The sequence below is a fragment of the Seriola dumerili genome, unplaced genomic scaffold (assembly GCF_002260705.1).
Source record: "Seriola dumerili isolate Sdu_G_001 unplaced genomic scaffold, Sdu_1.0 BDQW01000538.1, whole genome shotgun sequence".
Lineage (NCBI taxonomy): Eukaryota > Metazoa > Chordata > Actinopteri > Carangiformes > Carangidae > Seriola > Seriola dumerili.
Window position 1 is genome coordinate 1,378,462 of NW_019174793.1, and position 17,731 is coordinate 1,396,192.

Consider the following 17,731-nt stretch of genomic DNA (forward strand, 5'->3'; position numbering starts at 1 on the left):
AATTTTAGGCTAAAATCTCCATGTTATCACAGTAAGAGTACCACTGTCAACTCTCTCTCTTTTTATTTATTTTTTTTTATCATTTTGTGTTTTAAGTTACCATTTAGAAACGTTTTATTTTCACGGATGGCCATTTGTGATGCTACATGACCCAAATCCCTCAATCCTGAATATCACTGGGCTTGAGTACAGCTAAATTCTCTACTTTCATAATAACAAGGGATTTATGATGACACCCATGTTGATCCCCTCAGGCGCTCACCTTGCAGAATGGCGTTGGTGGAGGGGTAGGGGTAGACAGGGGGCATGTCTATGGTTGTGTACTCGGGTTTGGCCATGCTGGTCAGGATCAGGCTGTCCATGCTGTGGAGCAGGGTGTGGGTGTCGGCGTCGCGGCAGTTCAGCAGGTTGTTGACGTGGTCCGGGTGGTCGGGATGATCTGGCGGGAGGGCGTAAGGGTGCTCGTGGGCGCTGGCCAGCTTGCTGTTGTTGCGGAAGTTGTCCAGGTCCTCGTTGTACTGCTGTATGGGCCGCGTGGTGGAGAGGCTGGGGCCGGTGCTGTGGTGCTCCCTGACGGAGGAGGAGGGCAGGAAGGACGAAGGACGGAGAGAAAGGAGGAATCGGGGGGAGAGAAGATGAAAAAAGATGAAACATGGACGATGGAGAAGATCAGGTGATGGAGGGCGCATCTTATCAAAAACACCAGATGTAGCACCATATGTCACAAAATGTCTCCTGCACTGCACACGCCCTTAAACTATTCATTAGTGCACACAGAAAGATATACAGGTTTTTACACTTTCCTCTCACCTGCCACAAACTGGGGAAATTAAAAATACGCTCTACGACTTGCAGCATGCCTGAACATTTCTGCCGTTTCTCGTCTACTTTGACAACATCTACAGCGTCTCTCAGCAGGTCAGTCTGTGTCTTGCCTCTCTCTCTCTGTCTCTGTGTCTCTTGATCACCTGATCTAAGGGTAAACAGGAAGTCCCCTCAGAGGTCATTAGTGTGAGTGTCAGGTGGCTTCCTGTTTCTTAGACAAAGACAAACTTAACAGGTTATTAGTGCTTGTCAGGTTGTAATTTGAGTCTCACAAACGGAGAAAATAAACCCTTCCTTCACTCACTTTCTGGTGCGATGCCCTCTGCTCCTCTCCTGGTTGCCGTGGCGATGCCGTCTTGTCTTCCGTCCCTCCCCTTCCTCGCCTTTCTCGCCGTCTCCCTCCGTCCCCCTGGATCTGTGTCTCCTGCCCTCCTCCCCCTCCCTGGCTGCCCTGCGGTGCTGCCTGGACCTCCTGTGCTCATTGTTCCCCTCTCCCGCTTCACTCCGGTGGGGGGACGCGCTGCGAGCCTCCTTGCCTTCCCTGTTCCTGTGTCGGTGGCCCCGGTGGCTCCTGTGGCTGTGCCTCTCCTCCCCCTGCTGGGCCTCCACGCCGCCCTCCACGTTTCCCAGAGACGTGCAGCTGAATCCGTGCTGCACGCGGGTCTCAGCTGGCTGTCCCGCGTCCCCGCTGTCCGGCCCGATGGCTTTCTGATGGTGGTGGCGGTGGTGGTGGTAGTAGTGGGCGGCTCGGCGGTAGTGGTCGATGTCCTGGTGGCGGTACTCCTGGTCCAGAGGCAGCTCACCGGGTTGGGTCTTGTTGGTGTTGTTGTTGCGGTTGTCCTGTGGGTTGACAACCAGCGGCCGGTCCAAGTGGGTCTTCATGTCACCACGTCCTTTCCGTGGGTAGGACACCTGAGGGAGGGTGAGAGCGTAGCAGTGGGTGCTGTCACAATCTCACATATATCTCAGAGGGGTTTGGTCATCCAAATCACATGACACGCATCTTCCTGTTGAGCCCTAGTGGCATCTAGCCATGAAGAAACACTACGTCTTTACGTGCTCTGGTTTTGAGATATCCTGACCATCGTACCGCCACGACGGCAGCTGAATTTCACAGACAGATATCTCAAAACTTGGACAAATAAATCCCCAAACATCTGTACGACTAGAGTAAGATGAGCGAGTGTTGCCACTTACCAGTTACCATGTTAGTGTTACAATTAAAAGAACTTTAAACTTTGACGCACAACAACAACATCTGTGATTCCTCTGCATCTTAAACATTTTCTCTCATTAATTTGACTGATGGAAAATATTCCAATGCACCAAGCAGGAATATTTGAAGGAAGAAACATTAATGAACCCCAGAGTTTACTTTGGTTGTGCATTTCAAACTATGTTATCGAACTGAAGAACGGTTATAGTGATAATGAAGTGTCAGTGCAAGCAACAGCAAAAGCAAAGTAAAGAAAAACATTTTGCTGCAGCAACGAAGGAAATAATTCTCATTTCCTCACTGAAGTGAGGAAATGAGAATTATTTCCTTCGTCCATGCATGTTTGAAACTGTTGGGTTTTTAACAGTTTTCCAGAAGCAGATGTTTCATCACACCCGGGTTAATACAGCTCAGTTGCATTGACGGGGTTTTTTAGGTTTCAGTAGCTGTTTGAACGTCAGATGCAGTCCAGGTCAGGAAGTCTACACCTGACTGACATCTCGCTTCACCCAGAATAAACCTGGAGTTTGCGGCACTTGCATAATCTCCCCGCCCTGCTCCCTCCCCTGAGCCACAGATATACACAGTTCAGCAAACAGTCCACCGTTTTTGGATTCCGCATAAACAATTTAAAAGCAAAATTGTCATGAGTATTTTCAGAACAGTAAAATGGTGAAACAGCTCCAGCTGTGAAGATGCAGTTTGCCGAGCCACATCCAGTCGACTCCTGATCGTCGTCTTTTTTATTTTTTGCCCCGCTCCAGTTTTGAGTCCACTTCCCTCTTTGGGTACAGCTCTGGATTTCTCTGCATGCCCCACTTTATATCAGCATCACTCCCAAGCACGCAGCTTCAAGCCGTCCCATATAGCACCGGCTAGTGCAATAATAACACTCTTTCACAGGCTTAAAGGGACATGACACCCTGGAATCAAAAGATCTGTGAAATGCAGCATGACCCACGCTGCACAGCGGTTCGGAAGCAGATCAGGCGCTTGTGTAAAGTCCAGTGCACACTGCATGCAGATGGGCCAAAATGTACTGTCATTAAAAAGTGACTTCACATCAGACTGAAAAGCTGCACGCCCAGCATCACTCATACACCTGGATAGGTGCGGTCAGACATGTCCTGTAACCACACCCAACGGTGATGTCACAGTGGACTGACACACCCTGGGGTACACTTCTACATCACCATGCCAATGTGACGAGTTGCACCACAGGAGGTCAGCAAAAACAAAGATTTCCAGCTGGTGTGAAATTACTTTTTTGAACAGTTTCACATCTGCTGGGGAAGCAGAAAAATGTGGAACAAACAAACTGGTTACCTGCCACATTCACATAGAAACTTGTCACCGTCAATACCATTGATCTTAAACTGTTCACGTAAACTGTCTGAGTTTCCAAAAGACTTTACACCACGTTCATCTCTTCTCACACTGGGACAAGGATGAACATGATCTCAGGGTTTTTAAACCAACGTGTTTCAAACTTTTGGAAAACCAGAGAAATGATTTTTTACAACTTGGCATCAGCTCCAACTCTTGGCAAACATTTGGCAAAGACATCACGTCCAATTTGTCTTTCAAAATGTTGGAACCTGGTCGTGATATCGTGGTGATATATATTTATGGGGCCGTATGTTTCGGGCATTTTCATATTTAATGCCAACTGAGCATCTTTTTTAATATAAAGCCTTTCCAATTAACATCCAGGAGTTGTTCAAAACAGATGGGCGATAATGTCCCTTTCACATCACTCTACACACATTACAACATATATTCACCATATATATCAGGAGTAGACTGTATATATATATGTGTATACGTGTGTCCTTTTTTAGGGGAAGGGCGGGGTCCTCACCTCCTCTCCCTCCCCCACCTTCCAGTCGTCCTGCTCCAGCTCATTGTAGAGCGCCTCGCGGCTCGTCATCAGGTTCTGTCTGCGGATCTCGCTCGTTCTCTGCTCCCACACCGACTTGTTCCCCTTGATGTGGTTCTTCTGCTGCTCCTTACTGTTAGAGGAGGGTGGGGTGCGGGTGATTGGGTGGAGAAGAAGGGATTTGATTTGGGAAAGGAAAGGGGGAGATGGAGATGTTGAAGATGGATAAAAAGAAGATATGGTGACGAATAGAAAGGTATATACAAGGGCAGAGTAGGTGATGAATAGACAGAAAAAGGGAGAGAAAGGAACGGAGAATGAATTTGTACCATTGGGAAATTAGCAGCGACAGTAGGTAGTAACAGTGAACACTTACAAAAGCAAGACAGAACTCGGGTGCAAAGAAGAATAAAACAAAATGTGGTAATAAAACTAATGGCAATCTGCAACTTGCAATGTGAGACCACGTAACATTAAGCAGAACCTGTGAAGGAAGGAAGCGTGAACTGTGAACAGTGTCAGCGCGGGAGGAAGTGGCCGAGACGGAGAAGAGCAAAAAAATGAAAAGACTTTGAACCACTGAACAATGAACTCCGCAGAGCTCCAGTCTCCCGAGCGCTGCAGAAAAACATGCAGCGTTTTTCACTGTGAATATGAATTACACTGTCCTCTAATTCATGGAGTGTGAGATAATGTTCTTTTAGTGGGATTCATCTTGAACTGTGCACTGCTCGTGTGGTCTCTCGCTCTCTCTCTCTCTCTCTCTCTCCCCCCCTGGTGCTCCCTCTCCTCTACCTGTTTACCAGGTGGACTTGTCTCCCCAGATCTGCCCCTTTGTTTCCCAGCATGGTCCAGGGTGCTGGGTGTTTGTTGTTTCAGATGATTATTTGATGTTTCGGGTTGGTTTTCATTAGCCAGTTTTAGGATGAGGAACATGGCACGGCCTCTCCATCCTTTTGTCCTTTTTGGCTCAGCTCTCCATCCCTCTTTTGTTTCTTTCTTTAGTATTTTTTAAGTGCAGTTTATATTGTTCCTCCTTTCTTGGCATCTCTTGTCTTGGCGTCCTTTACATGCTCCAGTCCCCACTTGAGCCTGTGTATTTTTACTTATTCATAATGACTCACCTTCTTTCTCTCTGGATGTAGCGACTACTTGTGTCACAGAGTGAACCTGTCACTTTAAGAAAGTGTTGCATTTTGGGTTGTTTGCATGTCGCCAATGTTGCCAAATTTTAACCAATGGAGGCTTTAAATTTTTTAAAACTTTTCCAGAGTCTACACAAGCACCTTTAATCACATGACATCACACTGATGTGACGTCTATGGGCTGAGGTCAGGAGGAGAAACACTAATGGCACAACGTGGAAGCAAACCAGGAAGTTTTTATGTTCTGCATGTAAAGTCTTCTTTTAACGTACGACCGGCCGAGCAACTTTCATAGAGGGAGAATGAGAGAACTGTATTCAGCTCCTGTAATTAATCCACGTTTCCTATCTGTCCATCTTCATGGCATCTGCTAGAGTTAGTCAGCCCTAAAGGTGTCCAGTAAACCCAGTAAACCCAGTAAACCCAGTAAGCCTATGGGTTTTCTGTTGGCTCAACCCAGAAATGGACAGAGTCTGTCAAGAGGCCAAGAGGAAAACACGGCATCTCAAACTGTTTTAGACGATGAGTCCAGAGAGGAAACGCCAACAGATCTTTCGCTGGTCCCAAAACCAACCAGTTCCAAGCTCTTGGCAGCAGAGTGTCCAAACCATGTTGTTTTACCGGAGCTTTTCACCTGAAAAGCTTTAATAAAAATCACTTGACAGTTGAATCAGCTGGTTAATGGCGTCGTCTTTTTATTTATAAACACAAGACGTCAAATCCTGGCGCCGTGTAACATGTCGATTTATGCTTATGAGTAAATCTTCTGGGCTTAAAAACACTATTTAGATTCCATAACCTACAGACATGATACACGCCCCTGTTACAGTAAATGACTGACAAGTTAGCGTCTAATTGAGGAGCATCACTGTCGCACAAAACCACCAGCTTCTAATCTAGCCGTCAAAGCCTCGGCTCGCCGCGGCGACTGAAGAGTCCGGTGACTTCTAAAGGAGCAGCAGGGTTTTTTTTTTTTTTTTTGAGCTTGGTTTTGATGTGTCCTATTGTCAGTGTTTCTGCTGCCAGGAGCAGATTTTACAGACTGTCCGCCTCTCGCTCTTCCTCACTTCACAAAGCCCTGAATCTGTTCCTTTCACTCCCAGAACAATCGCTTAATCATGTTTTAGAGGACGGGAATGGGGAGAGAGCGATGGTGTGTGTGTGTGTGTGTGTGTGTGCATCACGTGTACATGAACGCCTGCCAATCATGAATGTTGGGATGCACAGATTGGAGAGGGAAACAGTGCTTTCTGTGTGTGTGTGCAATTTTACAAAAAGAGTGAGAGATTTTCTGTCCAGGAGTGTGTGTGTGTGTGTGTGTGTGTGTGTGTGTATGTGTGTGTGTGTGTACTTGTACTTCTATCGTTGTGAGGACCAGGTTGAGTTTTAGACCTTGGGAGTGAGGATGTTTTGATACACCTTCACAGGGCTATTAAAGGGGTTTAGACTTGGTTTTAGGATTATGGTTTAGGTTAGTGTTAAAGCAACAGGTCACAGGAAGCATTATGTCACTGTGTGTGTGTGTGTGTGTGTGTGTGTGTGTGTGTGTGTGTGTGTACTCACGCAGCAATAGACAGGTTGGCTGCAGACAGCGGGCTGACCTCGGCCACCTCCTTAGCTTTCTGCATCGCTGTCTTCTGATTGGCTGCCTCCTCTTGTTCCTCCTCATCCTATTGGAGAAGACAAGTATCATCACACTTGCACATAATACAATGAGAATAAGAAAAACAGCAAACCAAGAATAAATTTCAGATGTATCAAGTATGTCTAGTAATCAAATACTGCAGATTAAATTATGTGGAAGACATAATCATCATTGTTTGTTACTAAACGGCCACAGAGACATTTACTTTTTACTAATTATTTCTTAGAATAAGGGGGAGGATGTGTTTTTTTCTGGTGTGATCCTGTACCTTGGTGAGCTCCTGGGCGTTGGCCAGATTGTCAACAGCGATGGCCAAGAAGACGTTAAGCAGAGTGTCTGTGGTGGCAGACGTTAAGGAGAGAGGACGGCCAGACAAGAGGAATCTGACGGAGGTTTCTCAGCAGGACCAAATAAACGCAGAAGGGGAGGTATAGATTAGTTGCAGTTGCGGGAAGGTAACGGGAAACAGACAGGAAAAAGGAATTATCTTATCACTATCACATTAGCATCTGTAAGTGTGGAGGCAGGATACAGTTGCCGAAGAGTGTGAGGACAATGAAGAAGATGGAGAAAACCATCCCTTTGTCGTTCACTCCTCCCTGGGACTCGATGCCGTCGTACATCACCATGTTCCAGTCCTCTCCCGTCAGGATCTGCAGGGACACCACAAACGTTACGAGGTTCGACGTGGGATTCATTTTAAGGGACAGGAAGTTCGTTCTTATTCATCCGCAGATACAGAAACAAATGATTAGCAGAAGCATATTGTGGGTTGCCTTTGTCACCAGAGGACTGTGCCAATGTTAATAATTAAATTGATTTTGTTTTATAAACTTGAGAAATGTCAAAATAGACATAACAAATATATTCCCTAAATATATGAAGCTTAAAATCTCAGACAGGGTTGATTCAGAGACACCAGCTGTCGCTGCTGGTTTAAATGACGCAGGTCCTAGAGTTCACTTCAGGACGAATGTGTGTGTTGAACATCTCAAAAACTTTGTTGGTTAACCATGTGTGAACAGATGTCGGTCCTCACAGTGTGATTTAATACAAATGCCCATACAGGAAAGGAGACAGTCACTCAGAGACAACACAGCGACACAAATGGCTCTTAACAAAAGGCCGAGTACAGAGAACACGGAAAACACGGAGAGTGCAGCCTGAGCTGAACAAGTCGTCTGACAAACCGATGACACGACAACAATGGCCTTCATTAAATTTCACTCTCCAAAAGAAGAGCTTCAGCCGAGTGTGTGTGTGAGTGTGCTTACAGACGTGTTGGGAAAATGCAGTTACTCGCTGGCGTCTGTATTTGAAAAAGGACAAATCTTTCAGCTACAGGCGAATGAATCAAACAAACATGTGAAGCTGAGGACGATCTTTGAAGACAGCTCAGCCGTGATGTTTGTCCTCATGTATGTAAGAGAGTCAGTCATTATAAAGGGTTGATGATATTAACAATAAGAAAATCCTAACATCTGCTTTCTCATAAACACATCTGTAAATATTTTCTCTCTCACCTGAAACACTGTCATGATGGCCGCAGCAAACGTGTCAAAGTTAGTGGGCGGAGTCCCGGTTTCAAAGTTGAATCTGAGAAGAAGAAAAGTCAAACAATCATATAGACACAAATTCAAATTTAACGCAGAGAATAGATCTTTTTTTTTTTAGGTTCGTGTTGATACTGACTGTCCTCCGAACAGCTGCATCCCCAACAAGGCAAAGACCACGATGAAGAGGAAGAGGAGGAAGAGCAAACTGACGATGGACTTCATGGAGTTCAGCAGGGAAACCACCAGGTTTCGAAGAGGAGCCCAGTATCTGAGGAGGAGGAGGAGGAAGAGACAAGAGAAAGAAAGGAGAAGAAGTGAAAGGTGGGCATGAAAGAGGGAGGGAATGGAGGAGGAGGAGGGGGAGGGGAATTAAACCTCCAAACTGTGGAGATGCTGAATATAAGGACAGAACATAGAGGCTGGTTTAATCTCACAGAAACAATATTCAAGGTTTTCAAAACAATGTTCACTGTATAACAAATCTGTAATCATAAAATTAGATGTTGAGTTCCTGTAACTATGAACGTTCTCCCGCATTATTCAGGACAATTTCACCCCGGTGCAGTTTGAAGTTTCAGAGAGTTTTGATCTACTTCAGAAACTTTCTTTACTCACTTTCTCTTCCTCAAACTTGTCGACACATTCCACACAGAGCAGAACTTATCGTTCAGCTCAGTGACTGAACCTTCAACCCCCCCCAGTGGCGATCACCCCAAATCACCAGGTATCCCCACTGAGAGAATAAATCCGTCCGAATGAGCAGCGTCGTGACGAGCAGGAGAGTTACACACAAACAGATCGATGTTGCCAAACCCAATTAAAATCTCTCCTGAAGAGAGCGTCAGACGAGTGTCACGGAGCCAAAAACCTCACGACGGTTCAGATCTTACAACACTGAAGAGATTTTCAAATTAAAACAAGAAAAAATCTCCACCTCAGTTTGTGATCCTCAGCGTCACGGTGGCCTCATTGGTGCATGAGTGAGCTGATGGACGTGTGATGTATATATATATGTGTGTGTGTGTGTGTGTGTGTGTGTGAGAGAGAGAGAGAGAGAGTGACACTTTACTTGGTGACTTTGAAGATGCGGAGCAGTCGCAGAGCTCGTAACACGCTGATCCCAAAGGACGTGCCTGGTTTGATGGTGGCCCACACCACCTCGAAGATACTGCCCACAATTACCTGCACACACACACACACACACACACACACACAGTCATATCCTGGTGAGTACATCCAGGGTGTTTGCAGAAGTCTGACTTATTTTAATTTTAAAATTGAAAACACTGATAACTGCACAGAGTCATTTACCTCTCTATTATAACAGCTGAGGGTAAATAGGTTTCTGCCGTGGATGTGAAGCCACGTGTTGATCCAGTTCAATATACTCCAATACACCATTTTACTATTTTAAGTGGCGGCCAGTGTAATCTGGCGTATGTTCGTTATTTATCATTCATTTGCTGAAGTAATATGATCTGTTCAGTAACTCTTTATCACTGACAGATGTGTTTTCTACAGCAGCTCTCAGGTTTGTTTCCAACGTTTGGCATTTGATAGAATTGTATTAAATCTGCATCCAGTTTACAGTTGGTTCATTGAATCAGAACGCTTTTAAAATCCTTACTGAGTCTATGTAAATTTAGCTTTCAACAACTTTAAGTAACAAACTCACACATTTTAGATAAATTACTATCAAATAATTAAGAGACTTGGTAAATGGTTTTATTAGAAGCTGATGAATTCCTCTACAAGTTTGACAGGAACTGAGTTCACATAAGCTTTGAAATCATCAAGGACCTTTTTCTTTTTGTTTCTGATGAATAATCGTTAATCTTACCCCAACCCAAAAAATTAATTCATTTAAATTAAACTAAAAATGAAAGAAATCATCAACACTTTTACAGCTGCACACTGACGCATTCAGAGGCTCCGGCTCCAACCTGCTGCCTGAACACAGCGTCACGTGGAGTCACTTCGCCATGTTGCTGCATGTCAGCACAAAATATGGAGTAACCTGCCAGTGAGCCGCTGCAACAACGTCAACATGATAAATGAATGTAGTTATTGCACATTTAGTGCAAACGTGAAGCTGAAGCTGTTCTGCATCATCGTCTCAAACAAATCATCAAAACCTGAGAGTTATGAGCTGAAGTTGTTTAGTTGTTTCACTTAGTTACTCAGTGTGTGTGTGTGTGTGTGTGTGTGTGTGTGTGTGTGTGTGCGCGTGCGTGCACTCACCACACAGTCGAAGCAGTTGAATGAGGAGTGGAAGTAGGGCTGGATGCCCAGACCATACATCTTGATCAGCATCTCAGACATGAACAAACCGAGGAAGATAAACTCTGCATAGACTGGAGGGAGGAAGAGAGAGGGAGGAAAAGGAGGGAGGGAGAGAGGGATTATGGGAAAGGAAAGGCAAGGATGAGGGAGGGAGGTGGGATTCAGGAAGGAGGAGACAGTGAGAAATGAAGATATCGGAGCAGAGGGGGGGAATGAAAGAAAGTCGGGTCACAGAGAGGGAGAGAGAGAGAGAGAGAGCGAGGCGGAGAAGAACAAGATCAGATAAAAAAGACAGGGAAAGTGAGAGAGGAAAAACAAAAGAGGAGGAGGGGAAAAGAGAGATAGAGACAGAGTCAAATGAGTGGAAGTTGATGGTGGTGCGAGCCCAGCGGTGTATGACAGTCTGGTGATGAATGGACTCCATCAGGAGCTACAGCTTCTTATGCTAATGACACTGGACACCGGCCAGGGACAAACGAGCTGACTCCACCGAGGGCTTTGTGTGTGTGTGTGTGTGTGTGTGTGTGTGTGTGTGTGTGCGCGTGTGTTAAAACTTGAATAAAGAATAAAATAATGCGCAGTTGAAACTGTCTTGCAAAGCCTCTCTGTGCTTATTTAGTAAACGACTATAATCGCACTGAACTCTCAGAGTTTTATTCGCAGTCAAGGACGACAGTAAACATACAGTGGGCATGATATTGATGTTTCCTGCTTGAAACCTTTAAAGTGTATTTCTTTGTAAAGCTGCTCATAAGAACATAATATTTTCTTTCACTGATCGGCGCACGATAATTATAACTAGTATATAAGATGTAAAAGAAACGACAGTTTGCTCCGGACGTTGTTGATGGGGCTGGATGTGTTTCTGCTATTTAAAGGGTTTTAAATTCTAAATGCGTTGTTTGCACGTGTAGGAGGAAGCTGAAGGTTTGAAGTGTAAAAAGATGATTCAGCTTTGGGAGAGGTGTGTGTGCGTGTGTGTGTGTGTGTGTGTGTGTGTGTGTGTGTGTGTGTGTGTGTGTGTGGACAGCACAGTGGTGATTAAAAGACACTCAGATGTTGGTGGTGTCAGTGTTAAATCTGGGATCCTACAGGTATGACTGTCATCAAAAATCCTCCTAAAACCAAAAGATGGTTTGACATATCGGGTCTGACATACAACAGGTGATCAAAGATTTCAGTTAATTAGTGACACGAGCTTCAACTCGCGTCATTAAAGAGGCTGTTTTGTAAGTTTTCTCCACGGCCACTTGACCAGAGTTTCAGCCCTTGTTGTCTTCACAATACAAGAGGTTATAATATCGTTTTCAGCGCAGACTGGAGGCGACAGTGAGTCGCTATCGGAAAGTGACGAGACGGGGCGGGGCTAGCTGGTTAGCATGCTAACTCCAGTAGAAGAAAAGGCGTTAACATTAATGTTGCTCTCCGCCTCTGGAGACAGCTGTTGTTGAGTCAAGGAATGAAGTTTGATTCTGAACTCGCAAAGTTTTCTCTACACTTGTAAGTAAACAGCTGTTAACGCTAACGTTAGCTATGTAGCGATAGCAAAAACTTACAGCTCCTTTAAAGTATGGAGCAAATACTCTATGAGACTAACATGTTTTGTATGTATCAAGTATGTTCAGCTCCCGCCACGCTCTTAAAAACTTTATATTAATACTGTATATGACATTTGCAAATTAGCAAAATGTGACACGAAGACAATCTTTGTCGTAACATGAGGAGTTAGTTAAGTATCAGTCATATTCATATTGTCATATTTATCAACAGATGCTTGAGACAAACAGAACATTTTTTCAGTCTGAAATAATAATAATAATAATAATAATATTTTATAATAATAACATTGTTTGAGGAGTATGGTTTGTCTTGATCGGAGCAGTGTGTGTGTGTGTGTGAGTGTGTGTGTGTGTTCGCTCACAGAGGAAGTCGGAGAGGAGCTCAGGCTGGTTGTAGTGCACCGCAGCCACACACATGGTGTTGAGGCCCACCAGGCAGAGCACCGTCCAATAGAAAGCCTGCGTCTTCACTATCTTGCGGATGAAGAATCGCATCCGTCGCTCCTTCTTACTGTAGTTGGAGCCATCCTTACCGCTCTTTATACTGGAGCGGGCAAAACCTGGGGGGAGGGAGGGAGGGAGGGGGAGAGGGAGGGAGGGGCAGTGAGCTGGAATCATGTCTGTTTATTTTCACACTGAAAGACCGGCTGGTTTGTCCGACAGCAGCTGCTCAAAAAGCTACTTTAGTGAAACCTGCAGTGAAATACTTAAATACAAGTAACAAGCTGTAAGTTTGCTGTGAAAATCACAGCACTGAGATGAAACATAAATTCCTTTCTTTTTCTTACCTACTGCATCTCCCATGTTGTCCTCTCCTTCCTCAGGGTTCAGCAGCTCCGTCTTGTTGTTTTTGGTTTTGATGGTTGGCCTTCGCCTCGAACCTAGCGTGAGAAAAATGTTTAAAAAAATCGTCCCTGCATCTGTCTCCATCTCAAATGTTGCCGTCTCACCCCTCCCACTGAGTCTGTCACTCGCTGGTGGATTGTGCTGAACCCCAACATTTACATATACGACATATACTGAGAGACACACTCTGATCAGGTGTTTCTCTGCTGCGTATACATGTGTCTCTACAGTGTCTGGTGAAAAGAAATAAGTCATAGCATATTCAGACAAATCTGATGTCTTCTCCTCCTCTTTGTCTTCATATTCTATATTTCCAAAAGGTGGACGAAGTGGAGATTTAGATAATCCTGGTCGAATATCACTCCAATACAAGTGAAAGTTTTTAGATGAGTTGAAGTACTGGAGTATGCGCTTTTAAAAATACTTAAATATTTAAAAGTTTTATTAAAAAAAATGTTCATGTCAACGCATCTTTCCACAGCGCAGTTACAGAACCGAATGACTGACTGTGGAACCTTTAGAATAAAAAGCTTGAGGAATATGATACAAAGCTAAAACTGATTTTACAAAAAGGAGCCATTGTTGTTTTCATATTTCTTTTTTTTTGGGGGGGGCATTGAGTGTGGTCGTGGTAAAAACAGCAAACATTTAAAACTAAAGGAATCCGTCTTTATATCTAAAAACACGGACTAAGGCCGTGCTGCTCTGGTGAATAATCTCATCTTTATCTGACGCAGCTTTGCCTCAAAGTAAAGAGTACTTCAGTGAAATGTAGTAGAAGTCAAAAGCACAATATTTGTCTTGTAAGTGTCGTGGAGTAAAAGTCATAAGTTTCCAAAACAAATACTCAAGTAAATTACTGTATATTTATTATTTGTTATTAGCCTGTCTCTTTGTCTCTCCCTCACTTACGAACATACGAACAATAAAAGAAGAAGTTACCATCAAAGTTCCCTGTGCCATCTTCCTCAGCCAGAATCACCTCCTCTGTACGAATTAAAGAAAAATAACGTGTTAGCACACCGTCATGATTTGGTTGGTTTGGCCACATTCAGTATGTCTGTGCAGCGACTTGAGCAGTGTGTGTGAGACTGAGTGTGTTTGTCAGTGTGCGCTGACCTGCTTTGCAGATCCACTCCAGGTATCCGTTGAGCTCTCGCTCAATCTGTTGCTGTCGCCTCAGCTTGAGGAACTCGCTCCTGTTCTCCACTCGCTCTCTCTCTTTGGCAAATTCACTGTGGGGACATGAGTCATTTTTCCCACATCTTATTTTGCTTATTACGAAACACAGAATATAGATTATACAAAGCATACAGGTGTATAAAAGGAAGGAATTTTAATCATGAGAAAATGTCTTGAGGACCGAACCCTGAGAGTACACCCAGCACCAGGTTGAGCATGAAGAACGAGCCGATGATTATGAGGGGGATGTAGTACATCCAGTTCCAGGCGCTGCCCTCCACGTCATTACTCTGCAGGGGAAACACAGACAGACACACAGACAGATGTGTTATTACAGATCAATTAATCTAGGACTGACGACGACCCAAGAGCTCGGAAATGTAGAATTTTATAATTGACCTTTGTTCCTCTTGTGCACAGATTCTCAGCTGTGTTTGTTCAGATATTTTATCTCCCAAAGGCACTTTGTCAGTCCAATACAGCCGGAGAGATTCTTTCATTGTTTGAGTCGCACATATTCCCTGAGACGAACACATTTCCTTCCTCATGAGACATTTGCAAGTTTTATTTTAATGTTTTTAAATTCTGCATTGTTTTCGTCCATGTTTGGTTGCTAGCATTCTTCTTATTTGCCGCCTTTTAGGGTTTGTTCTCTTCTTTGAGCGACTGTCCCAGATAAGGATTATTCTTTCCCAGGACACGAACTGTCCCGGTTTTGGTGAAGACGCACTTAAAACCCCATTTGTTTCCTTCTATTACTTTTGCTGTTGTCTTCCTGGTTATGTCCAATCCTGTGTCCCTGAGAACGAGTACAACAGTGTCCGACTGACCCATTAACTGCCGCCCATCCACATCCACGACCGCGTGAATTGGGCGACCCGATAGCCGAACAGTTACGGCGCGTACCAGAGCAGCGGGTTCGACTCCCAGCTGGCTGAACTCTTTGCCGCATGCCATTGCCCTGCTCTCCGTCTCTTCTGTCTCTTCTGTCTCTACTGTCCAATCAAACAAAGGCAAAATAATGCCCAGAAAAAAAGAAATTAAAAAACTGAGGCAGGATCCACTTGTAAAAACATTGTTCCATAGCGCTACTAGTGGTCAGCAACTCCACATAATGCCTTTAAGAGCCACTAATTATTTGTTATAAGTGTCTTATTGTGATTTATAAATCATATATTTATCTCTTTTATGTTCCATGATGTATTTTTAAGCAGTTACACTTTAATGCAGTTTGTTTGTTTTGTGTAACTATGATCTGTACAATGTTCAACAGTATTATTTTTGATTTGGTTTAACTAACCGAAGGCACAAAGATGGACCAATAGTTGTTAGCAACTTTTTCCGTGCTGCACAAGATCCAAGGAGAACTCGAGCGTATGTAACGCTGGCTCAGAAGTGACCCATTTTTTTTAAACTTAAAGCCTGACCTGGATGCAGAGACGCTGTACTCGTGTGCAGAAACAGGAACATGGAGACACACACACCACGTTTATGTTACAGTTACTTCTGCTTTCACAGACATCGATTGCACTGAGGTGTCTGGTGAGCGGCGGAACTGTCAGACACTCTGTCACCTCCTTCTTTCACTAAACAAATCCAGCTGACAATCAGAGAAATCAGGTTACCGGAGGATATTGTGTTTCTGTGACCCGTGTAATGCTTTAATGGAACTATCAGCTGATTATTATCTGCTGCTGGAGTGCTGCGTGCATGTGTTGGGTTTTATACTGCATGGTACAGTGCGAGCAGCCCGTTCTCTATTAAACTTTCATTGGTTTCCTCCTGACTGCCTGTGAGAGTGTGGAAGTCAGCCTCCATCCATCAGAGAAGATGTTAAATATAGAGCGAGACGGACCAGAATAGAGAGTGGAAGAGAAGGAGGCGGAGAGAGAAGGAGAGCGACTCCGAAGGCAGGAAAAAGACAGATGAGAAGACGGATAAAGGAAGTCAAATAGAGAATGATAAAGAGAGAGAGGGATGGAAAATGGCTTTTGGACAAATAAATGGTGTTTTGAATCAAATCTCAAACTACTCTATGCCTCATCCAGCTGAATGAAATTTGAGCCAATCACCAGCCTCCACACCCACCCTTCAAGTGTGCGAAAAAAACACACAGGACAAAGCTAAAGCACATCGTAGAGAACAGAGACGATGTTTCAGCCATGAAGACTTGGTGAGGCATTCAGCAGCGAGATCTGTGGTTCATCACGAGACTCTGACGGCAAAACTAAGAACCCATTTGTAAGATAAGACTGACTTCTTAGCAGATTAAAAAAAAAAACTGAGTATAAGGCTTTTTGATGTTGTTTTTGATGAAATCCAATGCACTGGTTGCCCCAAACGTGGCAGGGATGCCAGTGAAATTCCTCCGAGGCGACGTCCACACTGCTTCGCTTTAGTTTTAAAAAATGTGTCTCTTTTACTACGTTTACTCCCGGTGTGCACACTCCTCCGGAGACACCCGCCGGGGTTTATCAGCCTCTACAATGAGTTCTGAAAGCAACATGGATAACGAGTTACAAGCGTTACAGCTGCCTTTGCTGTTCCTCCTTCGTAGTGTTTTGTGCAACTAATCAACTGAAACTGCAGAGTAGACGATCTGCTTCCTGTTTACACCATGCCCAGTATACGTGAATGCTCATGATGCATGTAGGCGTTTTCAGGTGTGACACCGTTTTAAAATAAAAACGTAGCAGCGTGGATGTGGCCTGACTAACGATGATTGAGAGCTGAGAAATTTTAACTTTATGCAAATGAGTTTTGCAGAAAAAGCTGATGCAGCGGTGGCCAGGAAGTGTTTTCTTTACGAGAATGAAGATGAAGTGCTGCTTGGCACAAAGACACATAAATTGTTGGTGAGAGTTGCTCATTGACGCACTGCTCGCTAAAGAGGAAGCTACACGCTAGCAAGAAAATCCCACAGCTACAAGTGAGAGCATATATTAAGGCTTGGCTAACTTACGTAGTAGAGCATGTCGGTCCATCCCTCCATGGTGATGCACTGGAAGACGGTGAGCACGGCGAACAGGATGTTGTCGAACTGGGTGATGCCGTAGTTGGGTCCAAGCCAGCCACCTTTACATACCGTGCCGTTAGGACACAACCGGGACGGCAACTCTGTCCCACATGGCAATTCATCCACTATCTCTCCTGATCAGAGAGAGAGAGAGAGAAGGAGAGAGAGAGACATTTTGATTAGTTAAACACACGTGGAACTGAAAACATTAACAATGGCTGCATTCCACTCAGGTGCGCCAGTTCCAGGGCGCCGGTCTGTTGCACAGCAGTCATTTTCACATACAGTCAGACATACAGAAAAACACAGGTGTCACTGATGACATTAAGGATGGCTTCATTCTATACAAGTGTCAAAGTGTTGCTAGGCGACAGGAGCAGCGCTTTGTGATGCAACGGTAAAGGCGGTTCAGTCTTTACGGTCCGCGACATCGTCCAAAGGATGCGGCCCCTGAATTGGGACGCAGCTCGCACAATACCATGACCCTCACAGTAAAACAGCTAAATGGAATAAAACCATTATTCATTTTTATTATTTACTTTTTCTACTAACTAACTAAATGGGACGGAGCCACCATCA

The 17,731-nt window shown here is 44.4% G+C and overlaps 1 protein-coding gene across 1 annotated transcript in view; it reads right to left on the minus strand.

The window, feature by feature from the left end:
- Positions 1–17,731, minus strand: part of cacna1a (calcium voltage-gated channel subunit alpha1 A) — a 145,595-nt gene that overhangs the window by 58,500 nt on the left and 69,364 nt on the right. The window contains exons 6-21 of the mRNA XM_022764397.1: positions 17,099–17,286; positions 14,323–14,426; positions 14,074–14,189; positions 13,897–13,941; positions 12,897–12,989; positions 12,471–12,668; positions 10,508–10,620; positions 9,336–9,448; positions 8,403–8,534; positions 8,234–8,306; positions 7,243–7,363; positions 6,979–7,046; positions 6,629–6,735; positions 3,903–4,053; positions 1,130–1,737; positions 263–570 (exon numbers count right to left, since the gene is read on the minus strand). Of these exons, the coding sequence (XP_022620118.1) occupies positions 263–570; positions 1,130–1,737; positions 3,903–4,053; positions 6,629–6,735; positions 6,979–7,046; positions 7,243–7,363; positions 8,234–8,306; positions 8,403–8,534; positions 9,336–9,448; positions 10,508–10,620; positions 12,471–12,668; positions 12,897–12,989; positions 13,897–13,941; positions 14,074–14,189; positions 14,323–14,426; positions 17,099–17,286 (2,538 nt within the window). The remainder of the gene's footprint in view (positions 1–262; positions 571–1,129; positions 1,738–3,902; positions 4,054–6,628; positions 6,736–6,978; positions 7,047–7,242; positions 7,364–8,233; positions 8,307–8,402; positions 8,535–9,335; positions 9,449–10,507; positions 10,621–12,470; positions 12,669–12,896; positions 12,990–13,896; positions 13,942–14,073; positions 14,190–14,322; positions 14,427–17,098; positions 17,287–17,731) is intronic.